This window comes from Solanum stenotomum, chromosome 10 (genome assembly GCF_019186545.1).
Source record: "Solanum stenotomum isolate F172 chromosome 10, ASM1918654v1, whole genome shotgun sequence".
In the NCBI taxonomy this organism is placed as follows: Eukaryota; Viridiplantae; Streptophyta; class Magnoliopsida; order Solanales; family Solanaceae; genus Solanum; species Solanum stenotomum.
In genome coordinates, this window is record NC_064291.1 from 28,005,904 (window position 1) to 28,018,763 (window position 12,860).

Consider the following 12,860-nt stretch of genomic DNA (forward strand, 5'->3'; position numbering starts at 1 on the left):
TATTTCGGGCATAACTTTTTACTCCAAGGTCGGAATTGGGCAAACTCGGTGGCGTTGGAAAGAGGACTCAAAGACCTTTAATTGGATAGGTAAAGGTCCACCTAATTCATTTTGAGCTAAAAGATATGACCATTTAAAGTTGACCCTTACAACTCACTAGTTCAAATGACTAGTTTCCAGACGTCACAGTCATTTCTCATCATTTCATCAAGTTCTCAACTCCAAACTCACATGTGAGGCTCTAGTTTCACTAGTTCATTTTTAGGGTCGTTACACTCAGGATTCCTCTCCTTATTATTATTTCAACTTGTTTGTGGCTGTGTTGTAGTTGATAATTGCAAACCAAAACCCCTCATCTGACATTTGATGTCACCCCTTTTGACTTGTTTCATGTCTTTTCCGATAATTTCTATTCATATATCTAGTTAGATCACATTCGTACTTCTTAATTGAATTTGAACTCATTTGTTGGGTTATATATTGCTTAACGATCGTTTACTCTTAGAATTGGATTAGGTGTGCTTGAAATGTTATTCATCAAGGGGGAACTTTTGTGGCTACGTTAGTTGAAATTTCCTAACCCGTTATACTTGGGTACATAGGACGTTGTAGTGTTGTGGGGTTCGGATAGAGTTTAAATTCTTTCACGACCTTGTCCGAATTCTAGGCAACGATCATTCATGGTTGCCCTGTCTTTCCTCCAACCCTGTAATCATTCAGGAATGAATGATGAGTAAATTGGTATCTATTGTAACGACTTAGTCCATCATTATTCAAAAGTCACCTCTTGCGGAGTCCTAAAACTTTTTAAAATACATTGTCGATTTAAAATTGGGGTGACACGACAAAAATCTCAGAATTTGAAAATTGATTTGGGCTTATGTCATTATGCCATAGCGGGAATATCCTCGCTATGATGCTATGCCAGTCACTATAGCGAGGTCAGTAAGGCAAAATCTCAAAACACGATTTTTTTTTTATATTTTATCCTTCTCTTCAGTTGTAAAACGGACAAGGGTTACTCCTAAAACCCTTGTACAATTTGGCTAAAAAAGTGAAAACTATCTATAGCAATATGGGTCCCAATTAGTGTTGAAATTAGAAATTTCATCACAGGTATTCAAAATTTGATATATATGTATATAAAAAAAATTTGACTTATATATTTGTATAATTTTCTATATATAAATATATATTTTTCGACGAATGAAGTTCGACTGACCACCCTTCGCTACATATGACTATGCTACTGTCCCTAATATCTCAGATATTTTTTCCTTTTCATAATACGTGTCACGTTTAAATTTTGGAGAATTAATTTGCCTAGTAAATATTAATATAATACTTTAAAATTAAAACTAGAATCATGAAACCTACTGACCAAGTTTATTTTCTTTTTATAGAGTTTATAACAACTCAACAAATGAGAAACGCACACATATTATTTTATTAACCTTATTTATAAGCCAACAAGAAAGGACTAACACAACAATAACTAATTGTACCTGATACAATATAGGTTGTACTATGTAGTGGACCCATTTCATTGAGTTGGATTTCATGTATTGGCCCATTTTATTAAACAATTTTCATCTATTCTTCTCTACTCTAAAACGTGTGATGATCGTGTCCATATTTCCAAGTTTTGCTTCTAACCTCATCCTTTTTACTAATCAAAAGCTTACAACCTCAAATCACAATCCCTCTTCAACAATGGTGGCAAGCTTCAATTTGGTCCTTTATCAATGTTACTCAGAGGGCTACCCGTCTTTCTCATCATTTTTTCTGAAAAATTTATGGGTTTTTTATATTTTAAGACGATTGGAACCGATACTACCTTAAAGGTAGTCTTTGATTTGAAAAAGTTTATATTGGTTATTTGCATGTCATTTTTATGGCTTCTTAGTTCTTACCGTTTCATGTAGGAGACTCGGGAATATGAAATAGCTATTAAAAGTTACTTCATGTGAGTGTTTTGCTATTACCGGTAAGCACTCCAATTTGAGCCTCTTATTTCTAATTTGCTCATATTTTTCTTGAGTTTTTATGAAATAATTGTCTTCTTTTGATGAACGAACACATCACATAGTATTACAAATAGCATCCTAAATTGGTTCTAGAGAATATTGATTTCCTATCTTCATGCTGTCATTGGAATTCACTTGGCATTTTAATTTTTTGGTGTCATTTGGAGTTCAATTTCTCATAATTTTAAAGGTTTTTGTTTGCTTATTGACATGCAGTATCATACCCTTAGATCTTGATTCATGTTATTTATCAGGGTAAAATACTCTGTGTGGAACATGTTTTTCATGAACTTATAATCTTGAAAGTATTTGGAATAATTAAGGTAGGACTTCGTGAGAAAGTAGATTCTAGGGTGATGCTCGTGCGATGCACGCCCCAACAAATTGATTTTTAATATGTTACAATATGCCAAATTTATCATCAAACCAAGGACCAAAGGATATATTATTTGGCAAATTTTTCCATCATTAGAGCTTGTATTAGCTTCAAGTTCATAATGCATTAGTTCCACCAAAAAGATGCAAGAAAATTCATATATATGTCTGTTTGTTTGACACCATAAATGTACAACAAAATTTAGAAAGAAAAAAAATATACTACATGTAACTTTAAAGCAATAACCAAGAGAATCACTCATGCCATCACTTAGTTATGGACGAAAAATGCATGTATCTCAAGTGTAAAATCAGATGTACTATAATGTGAGTGGTTTGAATTTCATGTCGAAGAAACATTGCTAGGATTTTCTGATGTCTTTAGTTGTGTAATTGCAAGGTTGTGCTCTTACTTTTTGTCAATAGTTTGCTCTTAGTCTATGTTGGCATGCCTTTGGTTCTGGCAGTTTGACAAAAAAATATTGGCAACTTGGCATGCTTTTGGTTAGTTGTAAGCATGTTCAGGAATATATTTGTTGGTCCTTCTTCGTAAAATTTTAGTTCTTTTTATGCAATCTTTTTCAGGATATTGAGGCCAATAACCGGAAAGTAAATGTATACACTGAAAATCATACTTTTCAAGAGACTAGATGGAACCGTTAACGAGTTGGTGATCTTATTACGGTGTACAAGGATCAATATTTCTCCACTGATTTGCTTTTGCTTTCATCTAGCTACGGGGATGGAATATGTTATGTCGAAATCTTCAATCTTGATGGATAGACTAACCTTAAGGTGAAGCATGCATTAAATATCACATCCTCCTTGTAAGACGATAGTTCTTCTCAAACTTTTAAAGTTGTTGTTAAGTGTGAAGATCCAAATGAAATCTTTATACTTTCATTGGAACTCTGTATTATGATAATCAGCGGAACCCTCTTTCAGTGCAGCAAATACTTCTGCAAGGTTCCAAGCTACGCAATACTTTATGGTGTGGTTATTTTTATTGGTCATGACACAAAAGTCATGCAAAATTCTATAGATCCTCCTTCTAAGAAGAGTGGAATTGAGAAAAAGATAGATAAAATATATGTCCTTTTTGGTACCTTGATTACAATAACTTTTATTGGATCCATCTTTTTTGGGATTGAAACTTAAAATGACATTTCTGGTGGGAAACTAAGGAGGTGATATCTTCAACCAGACAAGACAAATGTGTTTTATGATCCTAAAAGAGCTTCACTGGCTGCATTTTTTCATTTCTTGACAACCCTTATGTTGTATGGTTACTTGATTCCTATTTCGCTATATGTGTTTATTGAAATTGTGAAGGTTTTACAGAGCATATTCATCAATCAAGATAGGGAGATGTACTATGAGGAAACAGATAAGCCAGCTCATGCAAGAACATCTAATCTGAATAAGGAACTTGAGTTGGTTGACACAATACTCTCAGTCAAAACAGACACCTTAACATGCAACTCCATGGAGTTTGTCAAATGTTCAATAACAGGTGTTGCGTATGGAAGTGCTGTGACAGAAGTAGAGAGGGCCCTGACAAAGCAAAAAAGAGATAGATCACATGAAGTAGGCGATACTTTCAATGACGTGTAGGAATCAAGTGACCCTACTGTTAACTCAAATAAATCTATTAAAGGATTCAACTTCAAAGATGAGCATATAATGAATGGTCAATGGGTCCACGAGTCTCATCAAGACATATTACAAAAAATTTTAGAGTGCTGGCGATTTGTCATACTATTATCCTGATATGAACAAAAAAATAGGTGAGATCTCCTATGAAGTAGAGTCACCAGATGAAGTTGCCTTTGTCATTGCAGCAAGACAACTTGGGTTTCAGTTCTTTGAAAGAACACAAAGCAGAATTACACTGCATGAATTGAATCATCAGAATGGCAAGATGGTTGACAGGTAAATCTTTGATTTAGTTTGTTTCCTGTATTGGAATCTTAAATATTTAGAAGTTCGGTTCAAAGATGCGAACGTGGTTTGCTCATCCAGCAGCCAAGAATACATCCACATTTTCCTATTTTGCCCTTTTGGGGTGTGGTTTATCTACTTTGTTTTATTTCAGCTCTTTTGGTTGTGAAGAATCCCTGGCAGGACTTCTTTCTGTTGGTTGATATTTTCTCGAGGTAGTGAAAAGCAAGAGCCATTTGAGGAGCAATGTATTACTTACTTCCTTGGAAGGATTAAAATAACCAAAAGAATTATGTTTGTGATGCTTATTTAGTATCTCTTATTTTTACTATGAATTGTGTTTATGTTGCTTATTTAGTATCTCTAATTCCATTTTTATATATGTTGCTTAGAGTATGGATTGAATGAGACTGCATGTGTTCTGGTGTCATTTTGCTTGTAGGTACAACTTTCAAATTTAATGCACTATTTTAATATTATATTAAGGCTCTTCTCCCATTGGGCATGCTTCTTTTATTTGTTTTGAGAATTCTTTTCCGTGTACTATTTTCAGATAAACAGTTATGGAGGAGTACATGAAATTAAACACAATTGTCACTCTATGGGAAAGGTTTGGTATGTGCAAGTGAAGTCGCGAAAACAACTTTCTTTCCATCCATTGGATTGGTTATAAGAGTGGAAATATCGACAAAGATTTAATCTTTGGATCTTTTCAATTGAGGACCTTTTGAAAGAACCTTTTGTTCTATTCTATTCCTCAATTGTCCTCCAAACATCTTTTATAACATTCACTTCTTCAAATCTTCTCATAAAGAGAAGAGTGCTAGAAATGGTCAGTACAACTATTGAAGTTGGTCATATTTATTCCTTAGCAGACATTGTCATTGCCAAAAACTAGCACAACCTTATGTATGAGGCAAACATTACTCAAGTTTGTTTATAGATATACTAACTTGATTGTACGTTAAACGTGTTTATGTAACTACAACTCTATGATATTGAAAGCTATTTGATAAAATTTGTGATCTTGAGGATTGCCCGTACTTTGACTAGATTGGAGCTACGTTATTGGATAAGATCGTTGCAGCATTCAATTTTATGCTTATGCATATGCTATTTTTCTTTCTTTTAGTTTCTTTTGTACTCTCATTTTGCAACACCAAGTGACTATGCAAAACAACCAAAGATCAATAATCACTTATGAACACAAAATGTTGGGCACGGGCCACTGCCCATCTAGTATATATATATATGAAACCTACTGACCAATTTTTTTTTTTATAAAGTTTATAACAACTCAACAAATGAGAAACACACACATATATATAAAACAGTTGAAGTGAATAGTAGCCCCCTATCCCTGCCCTATTTAAATTTTTAAAATTTAGCTTTGACCCGCCCCGCTTTGCCCTATTTAAGCATTGCCCTTCACTACCGTGTTAAGCCTTTTCCCTGCCCCGCCCCACCCCAATTGCCATCCCTACTGAACCAGCTTCAAACCATCAATAAAATAATCATAATTACAAATTAAAAAATTATTGCTTTCTCATAAGCATTTCAAAGTATATATAAAATGGGTTAGATATGAAAATGTGCTCGTTTCGATGATGAGTTTGAGCCAAGTGATACAGAGAGTAAAAATCCAAAAATAAAATAACAAAATAAAAGACATTAATGAATGTCGGGGCCTCCCCATGCCTATCTCAACCATAAAAAAAGAATTTAAAACGCATCAATTTCATTATGGCTCAACCATAGTGCAGAGTGTTGGTTTTGCTTTAGTTGAGGTTATAATAGCTTTGCAAAATAGCAGAAACATTGCTAATTTTTTGAATATTGAATCCAAAAGGATGGATGATGGACCTTGTCTGAGATAATATATGAATTAACTCTGAACCTCAATGTTATATACTGCTTATAGAATTGTCATTGATACTGCAGCAGATCGGAGCTTCAAACCATCCTCGGCCCATTTGCTTTCGGGGGCCGTGGCGCCAGCAATAACGGCCTGCAAAAGCAAATTTCCAGTAAAACAATACTAGTGGAGACTTCAAATTATTATTATACAACATAACCATCTAAGATGGGAAATTGATGAATACATAATATAGGGTACAACAATTTAATATAGTAGAAATTTCTTGAAAAATAAGTAGTACCTTTCCACTGTTAACAGCAGCCACTAATGCAACGTGTTGCTCATCTCTCACAAATTCATAAAAATAGTATGTCCTGAAAAATAAAATTACATTAATGCTATATTCTGAATGTTTAATGTTAATTAAAGGGGAATATATATATATATTGTCAAAATGAGAGACCATTATAAAGTAGTGATCCTAAAAAAGTATAAACATGAACATACCTGAAACCTTCATCTTCTTTAATTTTTATTGAGCGGACAGAATATAATGTTGAGCCAGCTGTCATACTGATAATCAGTAATTAAGAAATATAATTCATTAAAGATCAATCTTGCAAAACAAATGAATGTGCAAGGGCCATTTGCAATTATACCTGGAACAAATATTTTTGCTGCCTCCTTAAGTGAACCTAAATCCGTAATATCTTTGGCCTGTCAAAAGTTATTATTAATACAATAAGGCACAATCACAATGTTGCTATGTACTCTTACAAAATAAAAGCATATCACGTTAAGAGAATAGGAGTTCAAGAAAGGTAGGCTTTTGAAACTTGTAGTAAAAAATGAGTGATATTGACTATATATCATTTCATTAAAGATAAATGGATATTTTAAACTTAAATTGTTTCTAAATATATAGAAATATGTCTCTTTTTTTTTGGACGGACTAAAAAGAAAAGTGAGTCATATAAACTCCGTATCAAAATTGCCTTAGACAAACCTCTAAGAAAGTGATCTTCAGCTGATTAGATGGACGAATTATGACACTTAAAACTTCGGATCTGTATATCACAAAATAAACAATAATAAGAAGTATTAATTAAATTATATAATTGAAGAAAGATCGTTAAAGAGAGCAATAATATTCCATCACTCATTAGATAATGCATTTTTTTTCTTCATAACCAAGACTTCTAGGAGGAAATAATAATGAATAATGCACTAAACAAAAAAAATAATTAAAATCACAAGGAAAATTCTTTGATAGGCAAAATAACACTGAGATAGATATTATTTTGTATTATATCAAATTATATAATTATGCTAACGATTTAAAAGCAAGTAGATAAGACATTACAACTCATTTTAGATAGATATTATTTTGTACTACGCAGAATTTTTTTGTTATGTACGTTGTTAATTTAGAGCATATATAAATACTATTTAATCTCCCAGCTGTTGAAGGAATAATATAGTAAAACATTTTAAAAATTATTTTCTTTTTCTCTTTCCTACAAAGTTTTTACAGTTAAGATAGCATAATTTTTCTCTAAACAATTAATTTTCTATTATTGTTCTAGGTAATTTTTTTCTCTCAATATTTTATCGAATTAGTGTTCGGACATAAACTCTATGCTATATTATTTGCAGAAAGAAAAAAAATCCTTCTTACGTTGGAAGCGTATTCATCAAATTTTTGCAACACGTTATTACATTTGAGGTAATCTTATGAAATATTTATATGATAATTATATAATCATCAGATTTGAGAGTGAGGAAAAAATAAATCTTTTTTAATAAGTAGGGGAGGAAGAAACCTGTCACTTTAATTGTAATTTGCATTTGATAACTTATCAGTATCGAAAATAAAATAATGATATCATCCTCTTCTCCAACATGAGCAGCCCAATCTGATAATTTCATGTATTTGTATTATGCAATTTTCATTACAAGTCATGAATTGTTGATTTATATTTTTTGCAACAAAATATTTTATTTGTGAAAATATTTAAGAATGTTCTCATAGAATTAATTAACAATATACAAAAGGTGCTCCTTAAACAGTAGTCTTAGGTTATGTATAATATGGTATGTAATTAATTCCCAATAATAAGGTAACTAAATATTTATAATCAAATTTTGAATATCAAAGATATCCAAGGAATATTCAATATAATTTTTCTTGCTTCATGAATACAATGCATTTAGAATTGTCTGAATATAAGATGCTGTTTCAAAGTAACAAAATATGTGGAATAAAAATGTCCTTAGTTGACAATTTGGTCCATAAATGCCTTTAAAGTTAATAGTTTAGTAAAAAAAATGCTTTTATTATTGTATTATTTAATGGGTTAAAATGTATTTTTCCAAATAAATAAATTATTTCTTCTCATTTTAAACGCATTCTATTCTTAATGATGATTTTTTTAATTGGGAAATGTTTCTCCTACTTCAATTTGAAAAATATTCGAAAATGAATTATTATTATTTTATAAGAAATTATATATTTATATGTAATGAAAGTTAATGACATGATTATTATTAGGGCATATAATAATTGCTAGAGGGCATTCTGATAAAAATATTACTTTTAAAAAAGCATACTCTTATTTTTTCTTTTAAAATCTCTTTAACTAATAAATAAGTAAGAAATAGTCTTTTTTTCTTCTTAATCTCATTTTAATAATTAAAATAGAATAACTCCATATACCTTTTTAACTGATAATATAGGTCACATATCTAAGATCATAATAATCCGTCATTAATTTTCATTTTGATAACGATAATTATTTTAATAAAATATAAAATATTTTTATTTCTTATATTTTCCGAATTGAAGTATGAGAAACAATTTCTAATTAAAAAAAATCATCATTAGGAAAATAATGTTTTTTTTAAAAAATAATACATTTGTTTGGAAAAGGATATGTTTGACCCATAAAGTAACAATAATGACATTTTTGGACCAAACTATTGGCGACAAATATATTTTTGGATCAAACTATCAACTGAGGATATTTTTAATCATTTTACATAGTTTAAGGACATTTTTGATCCATTAAGTAACAATAATGACGTTTTTGGATCAAACCATTAATGACAGATATATTTGGACCAAGCTATCAAGTGAGGATATTTTTGTTCATTTCGCATAGTTTATAGACATATTTTACGTTTTTCCATAATGTGGAAAAATAATTTAGTCCAAGCATAAAAATTGAGAAAAAAATGATTAAGAGGAGAAAAAGAAAGAGGAACTAGAATTGAACATTGAATTGGAATATGTACCCATCAGAAGAAGCAAAACGCGCTGCAAATTTTTTGGGCTTAGCCTTATCTCCATATAGTGATAAGCCAGCATTATAATCCTGCAAAAATCATGTTAATCAACCTTTTTGAGTTTAAACATAACATATTTTCTCATTAAACAACAAATCAGTCCAATAGTGAATATAGTTACAAGCTTTTGATTGATTGGGAATTCTTCATTCTACTGTGCACACAAGTTTTTCCAGTTATATGTAAGTTTACATGCTTAATAAAATTAATAATTGAAGACCCAAGTGAAACATAATCCAAATAAGCTAACAACAAAAAGAATGTCCTGTATCACATACTTTCAAAGGTTTTACTGTACACCATCAATTCATTTACACCTTGCTTGGATGGTTGTTACATGTTCCATAGTCTAAATACAATATTTGTTTTGATTGTTATTTAAACTTTATTATATCGTATAGTTTAAATTCATTGTTAGATAACGGCGAAAATTTCTATTGTACCTTAATATTATTTTTTTCTCCTTTTTGTCTTTACTAAAGTACTCTACTCCCTCTGTTTAAAAAAGAATGACATTCTTTCCTTTTTAGTCTGTTTAAAAAATAATAACCTTTTTTTTTGTAACATTTTAATTTCAGCTTTCCACGTGACATGTTTAAGGCCACAAGATTAAATGGCAATTTTGTACATTTGACGTAACTTTAATTTAGGACCACAAGATTTAAAAGTCTTCTTTATTTTCTTAAACTCCGTGTCAAGTCAAATTAGACCACTCTTTTTGAAACAGATGGAGTATTTACTTTCTTTGTCTCAATTTATGTGACACATTACAAATTTCGAGATTCAAACAAGTTTATCTTTGACCGTAACTTTTTCATATATTTCTTAAATATTTTGACTTGTCAATTATTGTGACTTATGGTAATTTTTAAGTAATTTACAAATATATAATTTCATTTAAAAAATTTGAAGACTCCATGAACAAATTTTCGATCAAACCCAAACTGTTTGACTCTCGAAAAACAAAATGTATCACATAAATTGAAACAAATAGAGTAATAATTATATTTTATCATTTATATTATCTTTTCATAGTCGCTCTAGCTCGTACCCTACTTTTTTGATAGGTTATTCATTCAAATTATTGATGTCTGACGTTATGTAACGACGAAGAACAATTATACAATCTAACCAAACGTAGTATTCATCAAGACAATAAAATACATTATGAAATAATACGTAACAAGTAATAAACAGAGTGTATAGAAACCAACCAAGGATCATTGTTTTATATTAGGCATGAATTGATAACAAGGTGAATTCAGAGGCAGAGCCAAGATTAAGAAATTAGGAGTTCTAAATTTCCTTTAAAAAAAAAAAGAGAGCGGGGTTCAAAGCTTCAACTCCAGCGTGAAAAACATTTCCACGATCTCTCTCTTATCACTGAACCGTCAATCAATTTCAATTTGATTAGGAGTTTACAAGTGTATATATATATATATATAATTTTTTAATATAAATACACTATCTACAAAAAGCTATTGAATTTGTCGGAACCCACGAACCTCGACCTAGATTAATTACGTACTACATATTACATAGTGATAGTGTAAAAATCCTTATCTGGTAAAAGGGGCAAAAAAGGGAAAGCAGCATACCTCAGGCTCGGTGAGGTCCTGAAATTCCGGTGGAACACGAATAGAAAAGCCGTCGCCATAGAATTGGAACCAAGACTTAGTATTGGCAATTCCTGAAAGAAAAGTATTCGAATTGGTTTGGGCGTCGGATTTTGGAATTAATTGAGAGAGGAATAAAGTAGAACCACTGAGGAACACTCGTCTTCTCGAAACAGAGTTAGGTTGTGCACACATTGAATTGGGTTTTTGCAAAGGTTTTGGTGGGTGGATAGACACGGACAGGGAGAGGAGCGTGGACGTGGTCATGGCCATCACCATAAGAGGGTGAAGTTGGGGATGCTATGCTATTACATGGTTGCTAACGGTTTAGAGATAATGTGGGGACACCTAACACCCTTTCCTTATTATTACTATAATATATACTAGTACAATAGATCTACTTATTTTTTTGTTTCAATGACACACACAATCAATTGATTTTTCTATTAATTATTGTAATTTTAAATATTTTTATGTAATTTTTGAAAATATATGTTACTCTCTTTGTGTTAATTTATGTGGTATTGATAAATTTTTTATGTCTTATCAATTTTGAAATTGTTAATTATTATGCCTTAAATACTTTTATGTCATTTTGAAATGAGAAAAGACATAAAGTCACTATGAAGTTGTCCCGAATTTTTAAAAATATATCTTAACTTTGTGGGTGTCCTATTACTCCATTGAACAACTTCAAAAAAGTATGTATACCCCATTTTCACCCAATACCACTTATACAAAAATAATTTTAAGTCACACACTAATAGTTACTTGCCATGTGTTAAAAGTAACTTATAATTATTTTCATTTGATTTCTTTGCTTTTCTTTTTCTCTTTCTTCTCCACCTCAACTTTTGTTCCATTCCCTTCACCGTTGCCGCAACAGTCGTCAATCCTGTTGTGGCGGATTGAGGCATTTGGACCCCTAAACCTATCTCCCTACTTGCTTCCATCAATTAATTTATTTATGAAAATAAATATCGTCAAATAATCAAAATTTAAATACTCAAAATATCACCAAGTCAAAATTTGAAATTTAAATTACAACCTTCTCCAACTCCTTACTCCCAAATCGAGTTTTTCATAGTTTTACTACTCTCAAATCCCAATCTTGATTTGTAGGAGGAAAAAAAATCACTGAACTAATTTGTTGTTTTTTTAAAAGAAGAATAAGAATGAACACACTAACATTAGTTTTAAAAAAAAACAATGACCAGAAAGGAAAAAAATAAAAATAAAAAAATGAAGGAAGACACCCCCAAGAAATATGGATAAGCTATTGATGGTAGGGAAGATGAGACAAAAAATTTGAAAAAATAAAAAATATTCCTAATAAAGTATAAATAAATAAATAAATACATGAATTTTTGTATTTGTTTCAAAATAAGTCAAATTGGGAGTGCCACATGGTAGTTTTTATGTTGGTCTGAAGCTGTATCAAGAATCTTCACATGCTCATATTTTGTGACAACACGAGTGGTGTTAAAATTAGTCAAAATGATATTTTTATTGTGGATTTAGATGGTTTCATGGGGGTAATAGGACACCCGCAAATTTAAGGTGTTTTTTAAAAAATTCAGGACAACTTCAATAGTGACTTTATATCTTTTCTCTTTTAAAATAATATATGTTACTTACTTTGTTTCAATTCAAAATTTTATATGTTTTTTAAATTGGGGTGCGGGGGGGGGGGGGGGG

The 12,860-nt window shown here is 31.0% G+C and overlaps 1 protein-coding gene and 1 pseudogene across 1 annotated transcript; one reads left to right on the forward strand and one right to left on the reverse strand.

Annotated features, from left to right (window-relative positions):
• LOC125842867 (probable phospholipid-transporting ATPase 8) overlaps positions 1-4,818 on the forward strand; it is a 9,783-nt pseudogene extending 4,965 nt beyond the window's left edge.
• A 1,077-nt stretch (positions 4,819-5,895) lies between these two features.
• Positions 5,896-11,500, reverse strand: LOC125842556 (uncharacterized). The gene is made up of 7 exons (XM_049521864.1): positions 11,145-11,500; positions 9,496-9,575; positions 7,208-7,268; positions 6,861-6,918; positions 6,709-6,766; positions 6,503-6,575; positions 5,896-6,351 (listed from the first exon to the last, which is right to left on the reverse strand). Exons 1-7 carry the CDS (start codon positions 11,439-11,441, stop codon positions 6,259-6,261), a joined length of 720 nt encoding a protein of 239 aa, XP_049377821.1. The 5' UTR covers positions 11,442-11,500; the 3' UTR covers positions 5,896-6,258.
• Positions 11,501-12,860: the final 1,360 nt, after the last annotated feature.